The sequence below is a fragment of the Dufourea novaeangliae genome, unplaced genomic scaffold (genome assembly GCF_001272555.1).
Source record: "Dufourea novaeangliae isolate 0120121106 unplaced genomic scaffold, ASM127255v1 scaffold208, whole genome shotgun sequence".
Taxonomy (NCBI): Eukaryota; Metazoa; Arthropoda; class Insecta; order Hymenoptera; family Halictidae; genus Dufourea; species Dufourea novaeangliae.
Window position 1 is genome coordinate 7626 of NW_015374114.1, and position 20961 is coordinate 28586.

At 45.5% G+C, this 20961-nt stretch overlaps 1 protein-coding gene across 1 annotated transcript in view; it reads right to left on the reverse strand.

The window, feature by feature from the left end:
• Positions 1 to 2263: 2263 nt before the first annotated feature.
• Positions 2264 to 20961, reverse strand: part of LOC107190876 (cell surface glycoprotein 1) — a 63749-nt gene continuing 45051 nt past the window's right edge. The window contains exons 4-18 of the mRNA XM_015579763.1: positions 16875 to 17011; positions 15983 to 16262; positions 15296 to 15416; positions 14545 to 14665; positions 13364 to 13461; positions 11962 to 12106; positions 11474 to 11549; positions 10973 to 11202; positions 10568 to 10634; positions 10462 to 10500; positions 7829 to 7993; positions 6070 to 6411; positions 3454 to 3714; positions 2893 to 3155; positions 2264 to 2783 (exon numbers count right to left, since the gene is read on the reverse strand). Of these exons, the coding sequence (XP_015435249.1) occupies positions 2370 to 2783; positions 2893 to 3155; positions 3454 to 3714; positions 6070 to 6411; positions 7829 to 7993; positions 10462 to 10500; positions 10568 to 10634; positions 10973 to 11202; positions 11474 to 11549; positions 11962 to 12106; positions 13364 to 13461; positions 14545 to 14665; positions 15296 to 15416; positions 15983 to 16262; positions 16875 to 17011 (2759 nt within the window). The 3' untranslated portion in view covers positions 2264 to 2369. The remainder of the gene's footprint in view (positions 2784 to 2892; positions 3156 to 3453; positions 3715 to 6069; positions 6412 to 7828; positions 7994 to 10461; positions 10501 to 10567; positions 10635 to 10972; positions 11203 to 11473; positions 11550 to 11961; positions 12107 to 13363; positions 13462 to 14544; positions 14666 to 15295; positions 15417 to 15982; positions 16263 to 16874; positions 17012 to 20961) is intronic.

Genomic DNA, 20961 nt, shown 5'->3' on the forward strand with positions numbered 1-20961 from the left:
CATCAAGCATCACCGTCTCTGAGAAGAACGGGCCGGCCCGTTACCCCCACCAATCGCCACAGCTCCGTCGACGATCGTTTCAACCCTTTCGAGATGAGCGCGAGATGATCTCCTGAAGATGTAATACATTCACACTCGTGGCTAACTGGGACATTTGTGGAATGCGAATTAACCGTTGAATCATCGAAAAGTCGCAGATGAATAATAGGACTTCTCGCTGGGCCCAGTAGCTCGAAAGAGGAGGAACGTACACAGACAACAGGATGCAAACGGAATTTGCGGCGAGTAACGAGAGGGTAGTTAGTTCTACCCTTTCTTTTTGTCTCGCCCCTCCCCGTAAGCTTTCGTGTGTGTGTGTGTGTCTTCGATGCATCACCGACTAGCACCAATTTCGTCGTTGATCCCGAGAGCCAAGCACGAAAAGCGTGATACACCGCCAACGGGGATGCGCGAACGTTCCCGCTTCGGATTTCGATCCGACTCTTGTGGGGAGGAATTCAGTTAGGAGTCGTTCCGTTTCCGTCTTCGGTTCCTTAATTCCTTTCGCTGCTCGCGCGGCCTACAATTTGCGTGTGTACGTGTATGTGTGAAAAACAAACGAATAAACAAACAAACACTACGCCTCACTACAGTAATTCGTTCCGCTTGCTGCTCGGGTGGCATCCCCCGGTTCGCTGGTGCTCGAGGGGAAGCTCCTTGGCTCGATATGTACCGAGAGACCACACGGCCACGCCCGAAGGAATCGAGGAGACTCCGAATCTTGGAGGACTTTGCATCCTAGAGGACTCTGGATCTTAGAGATTCTGGATTTTAGAGATTCTGAATCCTAGGGACCTGTAATCCTACAGACGCGACCATTTTTTTATCGGAAGATTGGAAGGTCCGAATATCTCTTCTTCTCGAGGGTTGTGCAGTAATTGTTGTTTCTAAACGTTTCATCCCCGCCCTGGGGTCTCTCGGCACGATTGGGATATTCGGAAAATGGAATGATTCTCACAGTTTCCGGGTCGGCAAACTTTGAAAGAAACTAATTATCTCTGCGGTACCTCCGACGACACCGCGGATCTTCTCCTCTTTTATCACACCTTATGCTTTCTCTTCACACTGTCCTTATAGACATTCCTCGTTCCAGTTAGCGCAACGACCGTGATCGACACAAGAAGCGTCCACGGGACCGTCTTCGGTACCGCGATTAATCCGCGAGTGCGATACCCATAACGTACATACGGTGTACATGTGTATAATTGGTTTTTCCGTATATAGACTTATATAAAACGCACGAAGCGGCTGAAGGCTATTTCATATCCTTCCCCCTTTATTTATAGCGATAAGCCGTGTACTCCTTGTTTCCTCGCGATTCGATTCGTTATTCACGGGTACCTCGTGTGGATTACCTTCTTTCATCGTCATCTTTTTTTTTCTCCTGTTTCTCTTTTTTTTTCTTCTCTTTGTTATCAATGGAAAAAGAATTCGGGCTTAACTACGGCGGATCTCTGTCGAGATCACTTGAATATCCTAGAAACATTACTGACTCGCGTGTGTTCGTCTAGGTGCGTGTCTTCCTATGTATGTATCGCGTGGCGTCCGTGCCTCTTTCTTTCTCTGTCTTTCTCTATCTCATTCTCTTCTTCTCCGCGTGAATCGCGTGTACGTGTCGAGCGTGCTGTGCACGTCCTCTGGTTCCCTTTCATATCCATCACCCACGGTCCTTGGCATGTCTCGTCTCGAGATCGTGTCCGGTCGAAGGAGCCGGCTCTTCGATCGCGCCATCCTTCGAACCGTTCCTCGAGCTTCAACGAGACCGACGCGTTGCCTGCACGCACCGTCTTCGTCTCATCCTCGGTCGTCTTACCGATCTGAGCTGTTCTTCCGGTTCTTCGTCCCGTTTTCTGCGCGATACTTCGCACGACGATCCATAATCCTCGGCTCCATTGAGACGGCCTAGAAGCTCCTCTTCTAACAACGAATAGCGTCTGTACGACGGAAACTTTGGTGTTACACTATCCTTTCTTCCTCCGTTTCCTCTACTTCCTGCACGTCGAAAGCAGCAAGGTCTCCGGAGCTGCGTAGACGACGACGAAGACCATTGAACGCGCGACAGGTAAGACGGAAAGGAACCAGCCGAGATCTCGTCCCCGACGGGGATCGTTTGGTGACCACCATACTTCGGCCAGGGACAAGCAGACGAACCACGAAAGGAGCTGCCACAACAGGAGACCACTGATAGTCTCCTGTTCCCCCGTACTTTTCTCTCTCTCTCTCTCTCTCTCTCTCTCTCTCTCTCTCTCTCTCTCTCTCTAACCCCCCTCGTTCCGCTCCTCCTTCTAAGCCGAGGAACGTCTCACGTGCATGTTCTCCGCGCGAACGGTCTAATTCTCGGAGCCGCTGCCCTTTCCCCAGAACTTGTCGAAGCGGTTTCGCGCCTTCTCCAGCACCTCGCTCGCCGCGGAACGCTGCGCTGAGCCTGGTACAACCGTCGGCGCCTCAAGTACGTGATAACCACCCCCGGTGCTACCAACTACCCCAGCCATGCCACCGCCACCACCGCCGCTGCCGGCGCCCTGAGGCGATTCCGCCTCGAGGATACGGTAACCCGGCTGTGGAGCCGTCGACGATGACGGTGTCGTCATCGTTGCGGTCGTAGTCCCTTGGCTGGTCTCCTTCTTCCTGTCGTATTCGAATCCTGGATCATCTAGGCATCTTAAATTCGTTCCGGCTACCGGTTTTATCGACGAGTCCGGTCTTGACTGGTCTTTTGACTCCTCCGCTCCGCCGCCTGTTGACTCCTGCAAATCAGTTGTACGTTTAGTATCCTTGTGATTCGTTTTACATCTCGTTTCACTAGCAGTAAGCTAAATACTAAATCACTACGATAGTGTGTGTGTGACTCACCTTTTCACCCTGTGTCGGCGTGCTAGCGCCAGGGCCGCTCGTTGGGAACGGGCTGTCCCTTTCCGAGTCCATGTCTTTGTGACCGTTCAGACCGCTGAAGCTGCCGATCGAGATGCTCTCGCTCTCCGGCGACTTGTAACCGGAATGCTGGGAGTGATGCGACTTGTGCTGGGCCGCTAGCTCCGGCGGGGCTGACTGAGGCGCGGACGGGAAGGACGACGGGGCCCATGATTTTGCCTCGCTATGCGGACGCGTCAGTGGTTCTGAAATAGAAACGGACAGTAGAATCTCTAAGAGTATCCACTTGAATCATAATCACAGAGTATTGGTATCGAAAACATTCTTTTCTCGAGGATCTTCCGCCGTTCTTTGGATACAGTACTTCTAGTTTTACGAGGCGTGACAATAAAGTTTCGAGAATAACTCCGTTTCCATTACATGAAATTATTCTAGAAATTTTATTGTCACGCCTCGTGTATGGCCGAAGAACAAAACGAAAAATCTACATATTTTTCAGACAACCGAATGATTTGGAGGCGGAGGGCAAAGATGTAGGCGTACCTTCTCTGACGTTTTGCGTGACAGTGAACGTTTTCCCGGTGTCCAGTGGTACGGTCCAATTTACCGGCTCGGGGGATCGCATGATCATCTGCTCGGGCGACTTTACCCTGGTTGGTTCCGGCGGGCTTTTCACCACCGGCTCGTCGTCGAGCCACGGGCTTGCTGCGGTCGCCGGAACCGGATGGGCCTGCGACGGTGGCGTTGACTCGACGTTCAGGTCCTCGCCGGTCACGTCCCCGTTTACTTGCGGCTCCGCCGTCACTGGAACGTTTAATGGAGGCTTTAGCGACGAGGTATACACCGCTCTAGTTGGAGGCCCACCCCCCAGGGAAGCATGCACTCGATGGATCGAGTCCTCTACGTGTATCGTTTCACTCCGAGTGACTCTGAGCGCGGGATTGTGTTACGCACCGTTATGTCGTGAATACTTGGAAAGAAAAGTTGGGAACCCGAGAGAATATAGGAAAACTTCGATCGAGGACTGAGAGGTATGAACATATTACGGGGAATAAGGCGGTACAATTAGTGGTCGTCTGAAACATTAGTGCACTCCCCGCGGTACGTAACACATCCTCTTCAAGCTCGGAGGAGAGACTGGACGAGTCTTCGTCTCAAAGCGTATTCCAGCTGTATCCCTCCCCCACGCAAAAAAAAAAAAGAATTTCGTTCCACCCCTGACCAGTGAAGTCAGGCTTCCAAGGCAAGTGTCGAAAAGTGAATTGATCGAGTCATCGAGCGCAGATACCGGAAAACCATCCAGCCGCGGATACCAGGATCTACACAATGGACACAGAGCATTTCCCAGAGAGAAGTACACTAGCGCACTCAGAATGCAGGAGAGGACACACGTACAGATATTTATATATAGTATACAAGTACGTATATACATATATACATACATATACATATAACTAGATCTTGTGTGACGGTGGGTGTGTGAGATGTGAGCCGTGGTTTTGTGTTGCGCGGGCCGCGCAACAAGTTTACAAAGGGCTCCAATGTTTACAGGCTATTCTTCTCTCTCTACCGCGGGGAATGATTGCTCGATCGCGAACGACGATTTATTTCTGCACGGAATACACACTCGCGAGACCCTCGAGAAACAAAGGTCTTTCTTTCTGTCAAAGAAATCACGCATGGATATAAACAGAGCCTTGATCCAACGATCGTTCGGAGACTGGGATCGTCCATCGTTGGTTGCGCACTTAATAGTTAGTGGGCCCTCATTGTTTTACCATCCTACCGTATCCTGCAGCCCAACAACTATACGACGACGGAAAGTTTCTCGACTGTCTCTGTACCTGAGTGTCAGTAGAAAAATGTGTTCGCGGATTCTGTACGCGTGTAAATCGTGCGGAAAGCCGATCAAAAAACGCAGCCACCAGCCCCACTAGGCGCAGCAGACGGAGGCCTAGCTGAAGTTGGCGCGTTATCGCTCAGTCACGCCGCGACCAACGAACGGAGAACTAAACAGAGACGCGTACACACACACAGAGCTGGTATGGCAGCAGCGTCGACGATGAAAGCGCAATGAAAACGGGCGGGAACAGTGAGGTGAGGCCGGCCACGTTCCCTTTCGCACATGAGAAAAGTATACAGGGAGAAAAAATATGCAAGAATCATGCGCGGTTCATCTTGCCCGCGGCCATTCTAGGCGTTTAGTCTGAAAGGCACTGACAAATATATATAGAGAGTGATAGGACGATGTATGTAGAGAGTTTGAAAGAACGAGGACTTGACGATGTAGAGAGAACCAATGCAGAGATTTTTAGGTCGTCCCAGAAGTAACGCGGCTTTGATAAATTGGTAAAATGGCACTCCTACTGGTGCTAACCGGAGATTTTGACTCCAGAAGTTAGCGAGTTTTCTGGGTGGATCGTGAGACTTTGGTGAGGATATTTTACCCATGAAATGGGTTTTGTAACCTCTAATATATTATATAATCTATTGATGAGTTGAGAAGATACTGGAAGAACAATGGAAATACAAATCGGCCCTTAGGAATTGTGGAGCGTCCGTGTTTACTCATCAGGTAGAGTCATCACCCTTCAAATAAGAGATTAAGAGGTACTCATCGGATAACGAAGCTTGTCCCATAAATATATAATTTTTCCGGCTGAAAAACAGTGACCTATAGTCGGTCCTTTCTGTTCTAGACTGAAAATCGATGTCCTCCGAAGCGAGGAACGTAGAAAATGGATTCTCCTATAGTGACGTTAGAAGTCAAACATAATGGATAGATATCGTGGAAAACCACAAACATATAGTGAATCGTGTAACACATATATTCGACATCGAAAGAGATTATTGTGAACACTGAAAGACTCATAAACAAGTGGAACAACAGACCCACTGTACATTCAAGTGTGAGATTCTTAACAGAAAATGGTAAACTGAGAGTGTACGTGTTGAAGAAAAGAAGCCGCGCTACTTATGGGGCGACCGCGTACAGAAATAGAGAGACACGTAGAGAGAAAGAGAGAGAAAGAGAGAAAGAGAGATAGATACATAGTTACACAACAACGAACACGAAAAGCGTATAAAAAGAGATACAGACACTCTCGAGCGAAACAAATTAATAGCAACAGGCCGAACGGCAGAGAGCATGCTACTTACTAGGTTGGACGGCGGTAGCGGCTTGATTTGACGCGTATCGACTATCGGAGGATGATTTGGATGGATCGGCGGCGGCGGCTGCGGCCGCAGCCGCAGCTGGATCGTCGCTACACGTTTTTGCCGGAGCTTCGTTCGGACCTTGGCACCGGCTTATATCTTTAACACGGTCCGGCCTGGCCGCAGCGGCAGCGCTCGACGTAGGTGGGTGATGGACACTCGTATGAACTGAATGCTTTACCGGGGGTTTTACAGTGGTACTAGCGGTGGTTGTGGTGGTGGTGGTGGTTGAGGGTTTGGCGTGATGAAGAGGGCGATGGGGAGGAGCGGTGGTTGCGAGGAAGGCTAGAACATACCGGACACAAAGTACAATGATGAATAAAGAGCACCGTTCTTCGGGGGACTTTTCACGCTGTCGTTCAATTGACCACGCCATGCTTAAAATGCGACCAGACCAACGCCTTCCGGTGGAGCTACCGCCGAGGCTTCTGGCGACCAGTCACTGACTCTGTGTCATCGATTTTCTTCCTTCCGACACGAAGTTAGTTCGATCGCTCGATCAAAAGTTCACTCTGAGATTTTTATGCGCGTATTCTTTGGCCTCGAACAGAATTGGTACTCCTCTATCTCATGGAAAACTTGGAAATTGTATTCACAGGCGGCGATAGTAGCCTCGAGCAGTTGTCAGTCGAATTTAACTCTTGTGGGACCTTTTTGGTCTATAACTTACCGCTGGGGTGGAGTTCGAATTTTTACCTGATTAGTCTTGCTACCTATCACGTTATACAACTTTACGGTATAATTGCAAGGTTCGGTCAGACGGTGGCACACGATTGATGAGGGTCAATCTATCTATGGAATCGTCTTAATCACAGAAGACTAGTCATCAGTCAATCAAGCGTCTCTTCCTAATGTACTCGGTTCTCAACGAAAATGCTCAGTCTAGTTTAAAGAGAATATAGAATATTGCCGAAATATTTATCGCAAACTGTTCGTTTGTCCGTTCGGCGATTAAAAGTCGTAGTGGAAACCGTTGAAAGGGTTCAGAGGCAAAATAAAGCGTTCCGGGCGATTGTCGAGCATTTTAAGCAAGGCTGCGTCGCTTCGTCGAGGTTCAATTCTTATTGGAGAGGTCATTGAGGGCTGAAGGGTCTCCCGTGGTTATCGAACCCGCGCGGAATATGTGTCCGCGGTTGAATATCGAGTTCCGCGTGACTACATCTTGCTCGAACTTCAATTCCGGGTATGTCCCTACCCCAACTCTCGATCCTCCAAAAAAAACCGTTCTAAACACCGCGAAACCGCGCGATACCATCGTCACTGTTCGATCCAAATCACGTGAAATGTTTACAACGGTTGTGTATCACAAAATTAGACTGTTAAAATTTTAAGTTAACTCCGAAAACAGTTTTTCAATTCTTCGCCGAGACCGAGAATTCGATAGTCGGGGTTCAATCCTCTAACGATTTCTCACAGCCCAGAAGGGGGGAGAGGGGATGAAGAGAAATCGAACAATGTGGGCACACTAAATCGAAAGGAAAAATGAACCAAGCAAACAAAATGAAAATATCCTGGGGAGAGGGGCTTCGCGGGTCTTTATAAACTTGTCGAAGGGTGAAAGAAGAGGCGTTTTTTGGGGAGGGTGTGAAAGGCAAGGTAGAGGTTGCAGGATTCAGAAGGGGGTGGGGCAGGGTTTAGAGAACCGAGAAATACGTGAAAGTCGGGCTAGCGGGCAGCAGGTACGTGGGTACAGAGAACGTACATTTCCGATGGACCTGTGGGGGCCTCCTGTGGAACGGAGTAGGCCCTGGGCCCGAGGGTGGTGGCGGTAATGGCGGCACGCTGGTCGACGGACCCGTCGAGGATATCGTCGAGGGCTCCCGTATGCTCCAACGCACGCGGCCGGGGCCCGTGACTGAAACACCCGCTGCCACTACTGATCAATCTGATCCGCCACGGTCGGCTCACGACGTATCGGGTAACGCGTTGGGTTTTAAGGTATCTCGCGCGGGGCCAGCTAACGACCCTGATTTAAAATGACGAGAGAAAAACACAGAGGTGGGTCGTATGCACTGGGTGGGTGCTAGTTTCTTTTCAGGAATGGTGTTTATTTTCGATGGGGATGTTCCACCCATCGACTTATGGGTTTCTGACGATTTCGATGTGAATGTGAGAGATACGATGGAGATCACGATCAGAGAGAAGACCGATGAAATGGCGATGGTGATGTTGGGTGACGATAGATGAAGATGAGGATGGTCCAAAATGGCGAACTGTGACGAATAATGATGTGTGTGTGGCGCTCTAGGTGCTCACAGATTGTAGGGATATATATATACGGTGAATAAGATTGTCATCCATGATAATTGGGATGTCGTTAATGATGACAGATGGTTCTTCTCTTTGACATGGTTGGCGTTCGTAAAATCATCCAAGGTTTACCAGGGGCGTTCGTAAAGCTACCTGAGGTTCACGGGAGAAGGTGTTCGAAATGCAACGCACGACTACACACCGTCTATTACGTTAGAAAACGCGATCGACGATGCAGATCGATCGCCGTCGATCGTGCCATTATACGCACGCATACGGGTGTGCGCGTGGATGTCGCGGCTACTCGCGGGGTTTAACGGAGAGGCCGTGTTCAGGAACTGGGGGGAAACAACGTATGTCGCAAAAACAAAAAAAAACTTTCTGTTACTTGACAATCATATATAGAGCTACTTGGTTTTGTTTCACTAGACTGGCAAAGACAAATATAGATATATATATAAGGTACGATCAATAAACACGAGTGTCATGCAAATATCTGCCTAAGGAGAGAAAGAGAGCGAGAGAGACACAAAGACAAAAAAAATAAAAATAAATACATTACCGATGACGAGTGTTGGCACACACAATCGATATGTCGTCGTTCAGGGCACAAATACCGCTCAAAGAATCGATTATTAGAATCGACACGTGACAGACACAGGCGGATCGTGTAGTTAAGAGATGCTCAAAGTCTACGAGCGAGTACAGTAAATCCTCGACAATATTTCATAAACTAACGGCCATGTGTGGCTGAAACAAATATCATCGGCTTCGAAATCCCAAGCTCTATCACTGTGCCAAACCTCATCAAAAAACCAGCGTTAGACCTGAGGACCTCAATCGAGTAGCCTTCGAACACTCATCGATGATTTACCGTATTCCTCACCAGAGGTACCTCCACTACGGGGCTCTGGCTGATACGCTCGAGCCGTAGCGGCAGGACGCGGTGAATACGGAAAGACACTGAACAGCTTGAACTTCTTAGTGGGGGTACAGCTGCTTCAAAGATATAGCGTTAGTCATTAACCTAACCGACCCTAAAGTTTATGTATTTCGGTAGCCTAATCCTGCCATTCGATACCCTTCAGTTGTAAAAAATCTGCTCGACCGTCGTTCAGGAGCTTACGACGTCAATTTGGGATCGGTTTTTCCGTTTTAATGAAATTAAAGAAATTCTTATAGCGTACTAATTTTATATTTGAAACGTAAATTTCTTTCAAATATTCCAGTATTTTTCGTTTTATTCCTTGGAACCGCATAGCTGACAGTGACCTGCAACCCTGAATGCGGTGGGACGTAATGGGCCCCCGATGATCGAGTACTAATGGGTTTAAGAGTCGGCCACGTTTATGGCTAACGCTATATCTTTGAAGCAGCTATACCTTTGGGGGGGAATACTCGCTCGTGGGCGTTAGTTGGGTATCTCTGAGGTAGGTATACTTGGGAGCTGATGAGAAGTCCTCCAACCAAATTCGTGACAAAGAGAGCGAACGGGACACACGAGATCAAGTGAGTTAGAGCGATAACAGATTAATCCGCGTACTGACGTAGCAATGACGTAGAGTCTTCCAGTGCTAGCCATTGGTTGGCGAAATACCCCTCTTGCTCCTGTGCCGTCCAGTTTGTAAGAGCTGAGCAACTCAGCAGCTCCCAACTGTACATTCACAGGAGGCGGAGGTTGTTTGAACTGTTTAGCAGCGGTGAATGTCTCTCGCGTTCACGTTCCGAACAAAGGTGGTTTGGTGGGATGAACTAACTTATAAGTAGAGAACACGTTACGGCTTTTCGAGGGTCACAAGAGCATAAAACAGCAATCCAAATATAGTCGCATAATAAACATATTTATACACGAGACTGAACTATCAACGAAAAAAAAAAAAAAAAAGAAAAACAAAGTTGTATACCAGTCGATGCACGAAAATGCAGAACGAAATATATTCGTGAGGTAAGGGGGGGTAGGATTACGAGCGCCAATCGAACTCTGGGTTACGATCTCTTGGATGCTGAAGGTCGATCGACTACTACGGAGAGATATCGTCGTCGAAGGGGAGATGTGTCATTGGATTCACGATCGGGGCTACTTACTCGGTCGTGGATGCCTTTCGGGCTCACCACCGCTCTTCTCTAGCCAGGGTCAATGGGGCTGCATCACATGCAATAGGGAAAATTGTATATGTGTGTGTTTCTATACCATCTAACGTGAGCACCTTTAGTATCTGACTTGCTTTTGCTTTGCAGAAAATTAATTTTAATAAATCCTCAAAGCGATGTTCATCAACTTCGATAAATTCTTCCACTTATCATGGTTATTTTATTATTTAAATCTACTCTCATACATTTGTGGATTTTTCGTATTGAAGGTCACATGAAGGTCACACTATTATAGATCATTGGGTCACGCTAATAAAAATATGTAGTCTCATTTAAAATTAACAGTGAAATTTCGAAAAATATGACCTGGAGAACATTTTTTGCTTATAGTATTTGCTCTTTCTAACTAAATAATACTTTCCCCTTTAATTGATTGAAACTTCAAAAATAAGTGTGATATTGAAGGTGTTCACGTTAGGTGGGTGGACACCCTGTATGTATATACCTTTGCATCTTTAGTGACGGACGGTGCACGCGGAGGTTGACGTTTCGGTGATCTACGCTCGGTCACGGTAGGCCCGAGACTCTGGGAACGACCGGTTCTCGGGCTGTTTTTCGGGCTGGATTTCGTCTTCGGCTGAACTTCCTCACGGTGCTCCTTCGAGTCCTCGCGGCGTCGTGGTATCACGGGCTCCAGCTTCTCTCTCGTCGGAGAGGGAAGCAGTGCACCGTCGCCTGTTGCAAAATTTAGTATACAGGGTGAATCATTCACGATCAATCCTTTCGAATATCTTCGAGACCGTTAAAAATGATACCGAAAAAATGTTTTCGGATGAAAAGTGAGTGGTTTTGAGTGGGGAAATAATTTTAAAATTTGTTTTTTTTTTAATTCTTATGCTGCCCATGGTAATCGGGATCGTCAAGGTTTGCACAATTATTCCTAGCGTTTTTACGACACGCGGTAAGTCGTAAAATAAAAGAATCCATTTTTTTGGCGAACACTTACCCACACCGGTGGTACGATCCAAATGATGGCGGATCAAGAAATCCTTTCTTGCGCGAGCGATGGCTCTTTCGGTGTCCTGGAAACGAACGGCCAACATTCAGAGAGCAAAACAAAATCAACGTACACAATATCGATTTTTGTGAACTAATTTGCAAAGATTGGAGTCCAATAGAAATTTTTATAGCCCCTTTATGAGAGTATATTTTTTCGAATATCTCGGACACTAGAGGGAGTAGGAAAAAATTGGTATTTTTGATAAATTGTGTGATTTTGAATGGGGAATTTAGTCGCACAACAAAATTAAACAAAAAATTCAAAACTTTAATATGTTACTTAAACAATTATTCTTCAAATTTTCTTATGTGACTCAATTCCCTATAACTTTTTCGTACTCCAAAAAATATATCATCTCTCAACTTTAGAAGTTATCACCCCTGTAACATGGTTAGAGGTTAACAATGGTGGGAGGGTTGTAACGAAACCAGTACCGCTTTCGGATCGTCCTGCAGAAGTCCATGCATAGGTCTGGCCTGAACCGAGGATGGTCGACCAGCTGGGGGCATGGTGATCGCCGTGGATATCGGCGCCACCTTCCTCGTGTTCTCCTTCTCCTTTTCCTCCTTCGTCACCGACCTGAGCAAAACGCAATCACTGGTCGTCACGGGGGCATTTTCCCTAAATGAGGCTCTATCCGCGAAACCGCGTGGAAGAAATAAAAGGCAGCTACGACAATTAACCGCGTAACAAAATTATCGAAAGATCAGGATCGAAAGTATCGCAACGATTCATTATATATCCCGTAGCTACAACGCTCTATACAAGCGTTCACCATCGTCGATAATTTCCCTAAACATATGGATCATTTCTCGCTGGAATATGGATCCTTCTGACAAACATTTTCTGCTTCGAGTAGAATGTGACCCACCATGTTTTCGGTCAGACATCGAGCGCTTTGTATATTCGGGCAAAGCCCACGTGGTGATCGGTTTCTGTCGACTTTCTACGCAGATATGACCCGTTTGTATAGGTACTGTGATTTAGAAATACGTTTCATCGTAATATCGGAGAGTAATACGTGTTCAGTTTCGAAATTGTTCGTGAAACAATCGAAACTCCATTATAATGGAGCCTCACGTTCCGAAGTAATTACAATCGAGCATTGTTCCGGCTAGTGGTTATTTCGCTCGGCTGAAACTACAGCTTGTTCCAAAAGTTACCGTGGAAAGTACCAAAAAAAAAAAAACTAACTCATACACAGCGAGCAAACAACCGTCGGCGTATCGACACACGTATACAGGGTGTCCCAAAATAGCTTCGACTCCCGGAAATGAGGGGTTCCTGGGATGATTTGAAACAAGTGTTTCCTTAGCAAAAATATTATCCGAGGCTTTGTTAACGAGGTATTAACGAAAAACTCTGAACAATCAGAGCGAGTCTGCCGGCCAGTTAAGTTACCAATCGCAGCGCATAGCTAACGTTACCGCGGAAGCTCGGCCAGCAGACTCTTGCTTTGATTGGTCGCTGTTTCTCGTCAATATCTCGTTAACAAAGCATCGAATAACATTTTTACTAAGGAAAAACTTGTTTCAAATCATCCCAAGAACCCCTCAATTCCGGGAATCGAAGTTATTTTTGGACACCCTATATATATAATTTCTGTTATAACGAGTTTTTAGTATAGTAAATCTTCGATTAATGCTCGAAACTTGGGCCTGCTTTGGAACAGTTATCGCAGAGGGAAACTATTCCCACACCTTAGAAGTTTCGGGCGAAGCCTCGGTAGCTCGCCTTTGGATTTTATCAGCAGTCAACATAGATTAAAAGCAGTGGTGGGGATGACAGTAGAATTCTTTCCGAACATTTATCGAGTTCTTAGTATAGTGTACTGGCCTGGCAAGGGACAGCGCGTTGAGAGCGTGGTTACTGGATACACGTTTCCACAGGGAAGCCTCGTCCTCGGCTGCCAGACCGCAACCCCAGTCGCGATGCTAATGTACAAATCAGAACGAGAGTGATTCTGTTGCTTTCTCCATAGATCACACACGTGGGATGGATCAGTCTACACGCTAACTCGCAGGAATGCTAACAGGACACACACACGCAACTAGGAGGACAGATCCACAGACACACAAAAAGCATGCTTTTCTGGAGGAGACAGGACACCACAGAGAGTGTCGTCATCTGAGAGGATGCAGCGGCATGCACGGTGTTCGACTCGAGAAACAGATTCGTTCTCTATCACGTTGAATCCAACGAAGTCTTTCGAATGTTTGTTCGATGGACTGATTGTATGTACAATGATTCGATGTACCGAAGAACGATGGACAGAACGGAACGCATGCAAACATCAAAATGAGGTGGTCAGTCTAGAATCACGATCGCCACTGGAATTATTGAATGTGATTTATGTAACGCTTTTTGTTAAGTTGTGTACAAGAGAAAACTCTTTGTAAAACGTTCAGAGTGTACAAGAATGAGATGTTATCGACTGTAGAACAGACAAGGGTGTGATTCTTCAAGGAAACAGCGAGTCCAGAGAGCAGAATAGAAGATGTTTTGATCATGAGAAAAATGACTGAACATTCCATGGATATACAGAATGTATTTTGTCGGGTAGTTTTTTTTATTTTCAAAAACAAGTGATATATTAAAGGCATTCACGTTAGGTGGGACACCCTGTGCACATGCTGTTAGTTTGCCTAGCCCGTCTGACCATTGCATGGCATTTCTACTTATTCTATATTCTAAAGCATTAAAATATGGATTTCAGTCGCCAACAATCGTAGTTCTGGACGTATCCAAGTAATAGTTGCACGAAGAATCAGTCCCTTGTCTGTGGTGGCTATCAGCAGCAACAAGCCAATGAAAAAATCAATGATAAAATCAATGAAAGAACTATAAATATATACATATATGTATATTGACATGACAGAGTATTCCGAGGACAGGTGGCCGAGAATAATACCAGACAGACAACGACTATACAAAAAGGAGTTAAGTACTGTTTCCAGCGGATTGGTCGGATGAAGAAAATCGAGAGACGAAACGGGAAATCTCGATCGTCGGATTACCTTGTACTCGTCAGCGAGCCGCCTAAGCTCGATCACGTCTGTGGTCGGAAACGGTTTCTCCTGCGGTTTGGCCGTCCCTTTATCATCCACTATCCTTACGGTTCTACCTGACTTTTTACCCCTGCAAAGAATCACAATATCGTGGTTGCATGGTGCATCGATTTAAGCTTCGCGGACCGCGGTTTTATGGATCGTCGTAGGTGCTTTTTCCGTTCTTCCCAGTATCGGACAGCGCGGTACTAAACTATTACTGTTATCATACGTATGTATATATACAGGGTGATACAAAAAAAGGCGTTCGTAATTTCTAGAGTGGATAGTACTCGCAAAACGATGATGACAAGGGTCTTAATAAATATGGATTGAAAGATTAATATTTAAAAAATTATAAACAACTTTTGTGTGGTTCAGTTAAAGCGAGTGTGATTTTCTTGAAACAATGAAGGAAATTGTAAAAAAAAAACGATAAAAATATTTAAAAAACCCTCTGTAACCAGAAAAAGAAACAATGATACAAAGTAATCCATTCTTTCTCCATACGGTACGCTAGCTCTCCAAGCGAGAAAGTCAGTAACTTTAACCGAAACACAAAAATTGTTTACAACTATGAAAATATGAATTTTTTGACCCGTGTTTATTAGGACCCTTTTTTTTCATCGTTTGGCCAGTACTATCTACTCTAGAAATTAGTAAACATTTTTTCTTGTATCACCCTGTGTATATGGATACGGTTGCGTCTTGAATCTCTGACCTGAAAGCGATTTTCAAGTCCGACATGTCCTCCTCGCGCTCGTCGCCCTCGGGCACCACGCCGTCGATCGTGTCCGCACCAGTTCCACCGACCAGGGGCTCCAGTTCCGACGCCTGTACCCCTGGAAATCATTTAAAAAATGTATTCAGCGAGTCGCTCCAGGCGTTACATCACGTTTTTTTTTTAAATTTCAACGTGGACCTCGGATGTCACGGACGACCAAGGAAACTGAACGAAACTTGTAATGCTTCCGTTGAAGGCAATAAAAATAGAGACGCTGATTTCGGGGAACTACAGTAAAATGTGCATTAGTAACCGAAAATTGAGACTGGAGCTTGCACTGTTTTTCACGAATATCTCAAAAATTAACAGAGACCGCCTATCATATATAAGTATAGGGGAAAGTTGTTAAGAATGATGGCCTTGACAACATATCTCAAGATCACTGAAATCCGGTGCTGAGGACCATATTCTCAATAATTACCGCTTAATGGTGGTTTTAAAGTTGTTAAGCTTAACGTTATCTTTGCTTAGCTGACCTAAGGATGATGACCGTTTTCTCAGTAGTCTATAGCTATTCACTACCGATCGTCGAACACGTCTTTCATTTGGATAAAGTATTGGTCGCCAGGTTTCTCGAATAATTCACGGCCAATAGGGCGTTATTGATAGACGACAGGATCGTACCGTCGCGTTTGTGATCGACATCACCGGGTCGTTTCTTGTGAACTGGGGCAGGTCCCGTGGGTGCGATGCCCTGCTTCAGAGCACCCATGCTGAGGGACTTCCTGGGTGGTCCTGTTGTCCCAGCAGGCGCCCCAGCGGCAGTGACACCCGGCGCCACTGTCTCCCCGTTCGTTAACTGGGGTCGTCTAGGCCAGGCGAACTGCAACCGATACTCGGTGCTGATCCGCGATATCGCTTTGCTCAGCTGACTCGGCGGCAGGCCAGACTGCGCTGTAACTTCCTGCAATCGAATTCTTCGTCAGAACCTTGTAGAAATCATCGTGTGTATGGAACATCCCCGAGCAACATACAGCAAATCTTCGACGAGTGTTTTAAGGCCCCTTGGGAATGACAAGGAGATATGTAACGCTGACTTTCTAATAAGGTATATGAAATATTTCATGTTCAGTAGCCTTCGAACACTCATCGAGGATTTACTGTCAGTGACCCAGTTCCTAATCAGAACCCAATTCCTGATCAGTTTAGTATATAGATACAATATAATAACTTTATTATAATAAAGGGTTTTTACTCCAAACAATTACTACCTAATTATTAACTATTTTGAAAACTATACGGAAAAGTTGATAGCTTAGAGATTCATTGCAGTACTTATTCTTAAAGTGAAATTGTAATTTCATTGTATTACTATATCTGTACTTTCGTTAATACCAAATCAAAGATAAAACATAGACTTATTCGAATAACAACGATTCTTTTGAATTTCATTAATTTTTCTCCACTTATATGTTAAAAAAACAGTGATAGTCATATTAAGTGATTAGAAACTGGGTCCGTAACGGTACTTGTGCGTATTATACACAAGTCTGTGAGTATGCACGGACACACGTACCCGAACTTTATCAGCAACAACGTTCGAATCGACGGCGTCGATGCCACCCCCGTCGGCCGCCGTGATGAACTCGTGGGTCTTGTACGCGAGCTCCGGGCATTTCTTTCGTCTGGGCAACGGCGGTTCCAAAGTCGGTCCTGAAACGACGAGTACACACACACCCGTTCAAAGGTTCCGTCGTACCGTCTCGTCGGACGTTTGCGCGCTCGCTACCACGCTCCTCCGTCTCTCGAACCCACGCTCGAACAGACCCCGATATTTCGACAATCGAATCGACAAATAATCGTAACGTTAAAACGGTAGAATATAGGAAAAAATTTCATAAGGAAAAATTTAATGATTTTGAGTGATGCGTCATATGGAGTTTATGTCTTCTCCGAAAATGGAGGCGTTTCAAAGATTTCAAGGTCACTTCTATATTTTTAAAGGACTATACATTTTCTTATACGCTATTCGTTGAAGTTTTTAATTCTCTGCAAAAAAGTATTAAGGTACAAAAATCTATAGCTTCATTTGAAAAAACTAGAAGTGATCTTGAAATCTTTGAAACGACTCCATTTCCAGAGAAGTACACACGCACCACGTGAAACCATTCAATTTTTTCTTATGAAATTTTGTTTTATCTTCTACCGTTTTAACACTACGGCTTAGGTCCAGTTGTGTGGGACACTTTGTGTATCACCTCGATCGTTCTCATTTTCGAATATTGCCTCGCGATCATCCCGCAGCTGCTATACGATCCGTTGTCATTTCAAGTGGTTGAGAGGGTTGGTTGTTCGAGGCGTGACAATCGATTTCCGTTAACACACGTTGACTGTCACAGTGAAAAAGGCCGTATGTAACCAGACACGCTTTATTTCGTTTTTGAAAGTCATAAATCGTCGACAATATATAGGGTGTTACCGAAAGTAAAACGAGCATGAGCTGATTCCTCATGAAAAGATAAGAAAAAATACGAAATAAATCTGCTAGATATGCGAGCAATTAAAAATGGGACTTGGCTGGCGCGTCTGTTCATTCCAGTCCGTTTCTACTTACTACCACGCGCGTTTCAGATTAATTTTCAAAGTCGAGTTTCTCGAAAACGAAGTCTCAAATGAACAATTCTATTATCCTATATTTTTGATTTATTTTATCACGTAGAATTACCTGATGCCCGGTTGTACTTAACTTTCGGAAGCATCCCACATGCGTTTACTTAACAAAGGCTTGTATTTAAATTATTCCGCGATATTAATTTTAGGCAAAACTTTCGTAACGGTATTCAAATAATCCAGCCCTCTTTGCAATGTCGTGTCATCCACATTTGGGAGACGTGTGACAGTCAAAGTGTTGACACGAGAAACTAATTAACCCTTTGCACTCGACTACCTCTGAAGGGACAAAATATATGGGAAATTAAGAAATTCCGAGTGCAAAGGGTTAACCACGGTCGAGAACGGTGGAGCAGCGAATAATATGTGTGTGTATGTACGTGTACGTGTGTGCTCGCGCATGTGCGTGCACGTCACCAGAGAAACAACAAGATAAACACAAAGTAAACAGAGACAGACAGAAAACGAACTCTCACGAATGAGCGAACTTCTCGATGCGCTGTATGCACGTAGAACAAGCGGAAGCTGGCTACCGTTCGTACAATAACGAAACTAATATAAACATTCTCACTAGAAGAAGAAGAAGCGAAAGGAAAATTACAAGGAACAAAAAGAAAAACGAGTTACAGAGCGACGTTCAGGCGGAACGAGGCGTATATATGCCCCTCTCCCTCCTCGTTCTCTACAAACCCCTGTGTACTTGGCCATCTCCGGCTTCGTTATTACACCTCCGGTTACCTGGAGACCGGAAGTGGTCTGTTTTCGCTCGAACCCCAAGACCCAGCTGAAAGACGATTAAGCAGCGAAAGCGAAAAGCGTCTCGAGAGGGTCGTGGTTTCGCGGGAATGGTTCCTTTGTGGCGGGTGGGGTGGGGGATGGGTAATAATGGGACTCGAGCCGCGGGAAAAACTTCTCCCAACGATTTAGTACGCGTGTTTACGCTAAAAACATGAACGATAATCGTTCCCAGATGCGTAGGGCCCTTTCAGGGAGTGGGGCCACTTCGTCGCCAGGGTTCTTAACTGTTCTAACTGATCTAGCAGTTAATTCTTCATATTTAACCCTTTCAGACCTGGTGGTCATATTTGTGAACATGAAGTTTCCTACAATTTACAGTAAGTTACTCTACATACTTAAGGTGTCAATAATTGGGACATCTACCCTACATAATATATATCGTAAACAAATTGTTTTCATATCTCAAATGTATGTTAATAAATAACCCCCGACTGCTTCTTCACTCTATGCGTTAGCAGTTTTCTTTTTACGAAAATCCTAAAATAAAAACGTTTTTTTACATCGTTTACATGAGAACGTACCCTTAACGCTAAATCATGGCCAATTTGGCTTTACAAAACGAAAGAAACGACCCCAGTCGGTGTAGTCCGTGAACGACAAGTGAACCCCGTCTTCAGTTTAGCACGGCTTATGCCTCGTGTCTGAAAGAGCCCTTATTGCACCGGTGAATTAAGGTCAACGGAAATCGGATTCGAAAGGTATATCGTCGCGGGACGGGGTGGGGTGGGCAGGTGAAGTTGAACAGGCGTGGGGGGTCAAGTAGAGGCGCAAAGTACGCGGGCGGAGACCGGGGCTGTCCCGTCGGCTTCCTGTTTGTCCCGTTCGCGAGGAGTTCCGCGACGATCGGCACCGGTCCATTCCGCGCGCGTCCCCTTACTTCCGTTTGGGCAGATTCTCCTGGACGGACGGACGCTTTCTGCTTTTGGAACACGACTACTCTCGCTGGCGACAACACAATGTTGCCACACGAGAAGGATCGATTCGTCGTCGCTATACAAGGTGTCCCACAGAACTGGGCGAAAACCGTAGCGTTGAAATGGTAGAAGAAAATGTCATTAGGAAAAATTAAATGGTTTCGAGTGATGCATGTGTCTTCTTCAAAAAAGTGCTGGCGTTTAAAAGATTTCAAGGTTTATCTTATAGGAAGTCTAGTTTTTTTTGTAGATGACACATGCACCTCGTGACGCATCATCCGAAACCATTTAATTTTTCTCAATGACATTTTTTTCTACGTTTTACCGTTTTCACGCTATGGCTTTTGGCTCGGTTCTGTGGGACACCCTGTATACGTGTGCGTATGTGCGGGCACGTGGCCGTGCGTGTGCGCGCTGCTCGTGTATTATATACAGGGTGGTTTACCTAACGTGACTCAGTTACTCGTTCATTATTGGCTGTATGAAATGATATTTTAAACAAAAGTTGTATGGTATCAAGGAGCCCAGATAGCACATGACGCCTTTAAAACGCCCATTTTACGGTTATTTTAGGTCTAAAGCGCTTTTAAGCCGCCTTCAAGACGTCATGTGCTAGCTGGGAGAATATATAATGCAATAATCTTTTTTTTACAAGTTGATAAAATTCTTCAAATGAAACCAAACATGACATAATTTAGATTATATTACTTTACTAATATTAATATTAATATTTTCAATAAATTATGTCATGTTTGGTCTCAGTTTAATTGGAAGAATCTTGATACCGTGAAATTTATGTTTAAAATATTTATTTTCATACAGCTAATAATTTACGAGTAATCGAGGTGGCCACGTTAGGTGCACCACCCTGTATAACGGGTGTGGGTGACTGTGCGTGGAATATTGACTAGGTTATGTAAGCGTCTTTGCAATCTTAATGCAACGACACCTTCGTGGGCCTCGCCGAGATTCTTGGAGAAATAGGCTTGCCCTTCTTTCGACGGGGATCGTCCAGGCGGGAGGATGATTTCTAGGTTAGGGTAATTTGGCAGAGCGTTCCATGGCCTCTGATAGCGATCAGGCCCCCTCTTGCACAGTCGAGGTAATGTTATTAGTGAAATTTTGCGAGTCAGAAGCTACAAGTTACCGATAATACGAAATTCAGTTGCACAATACTAAAACGTAGAGTTCTACGAGTAACTTTGACAAATTACAAGTCAGCTGATTATTCAATTTCACGTTTTGAGATTATACGCATTTGGACAGAAGTGAATTACTAAT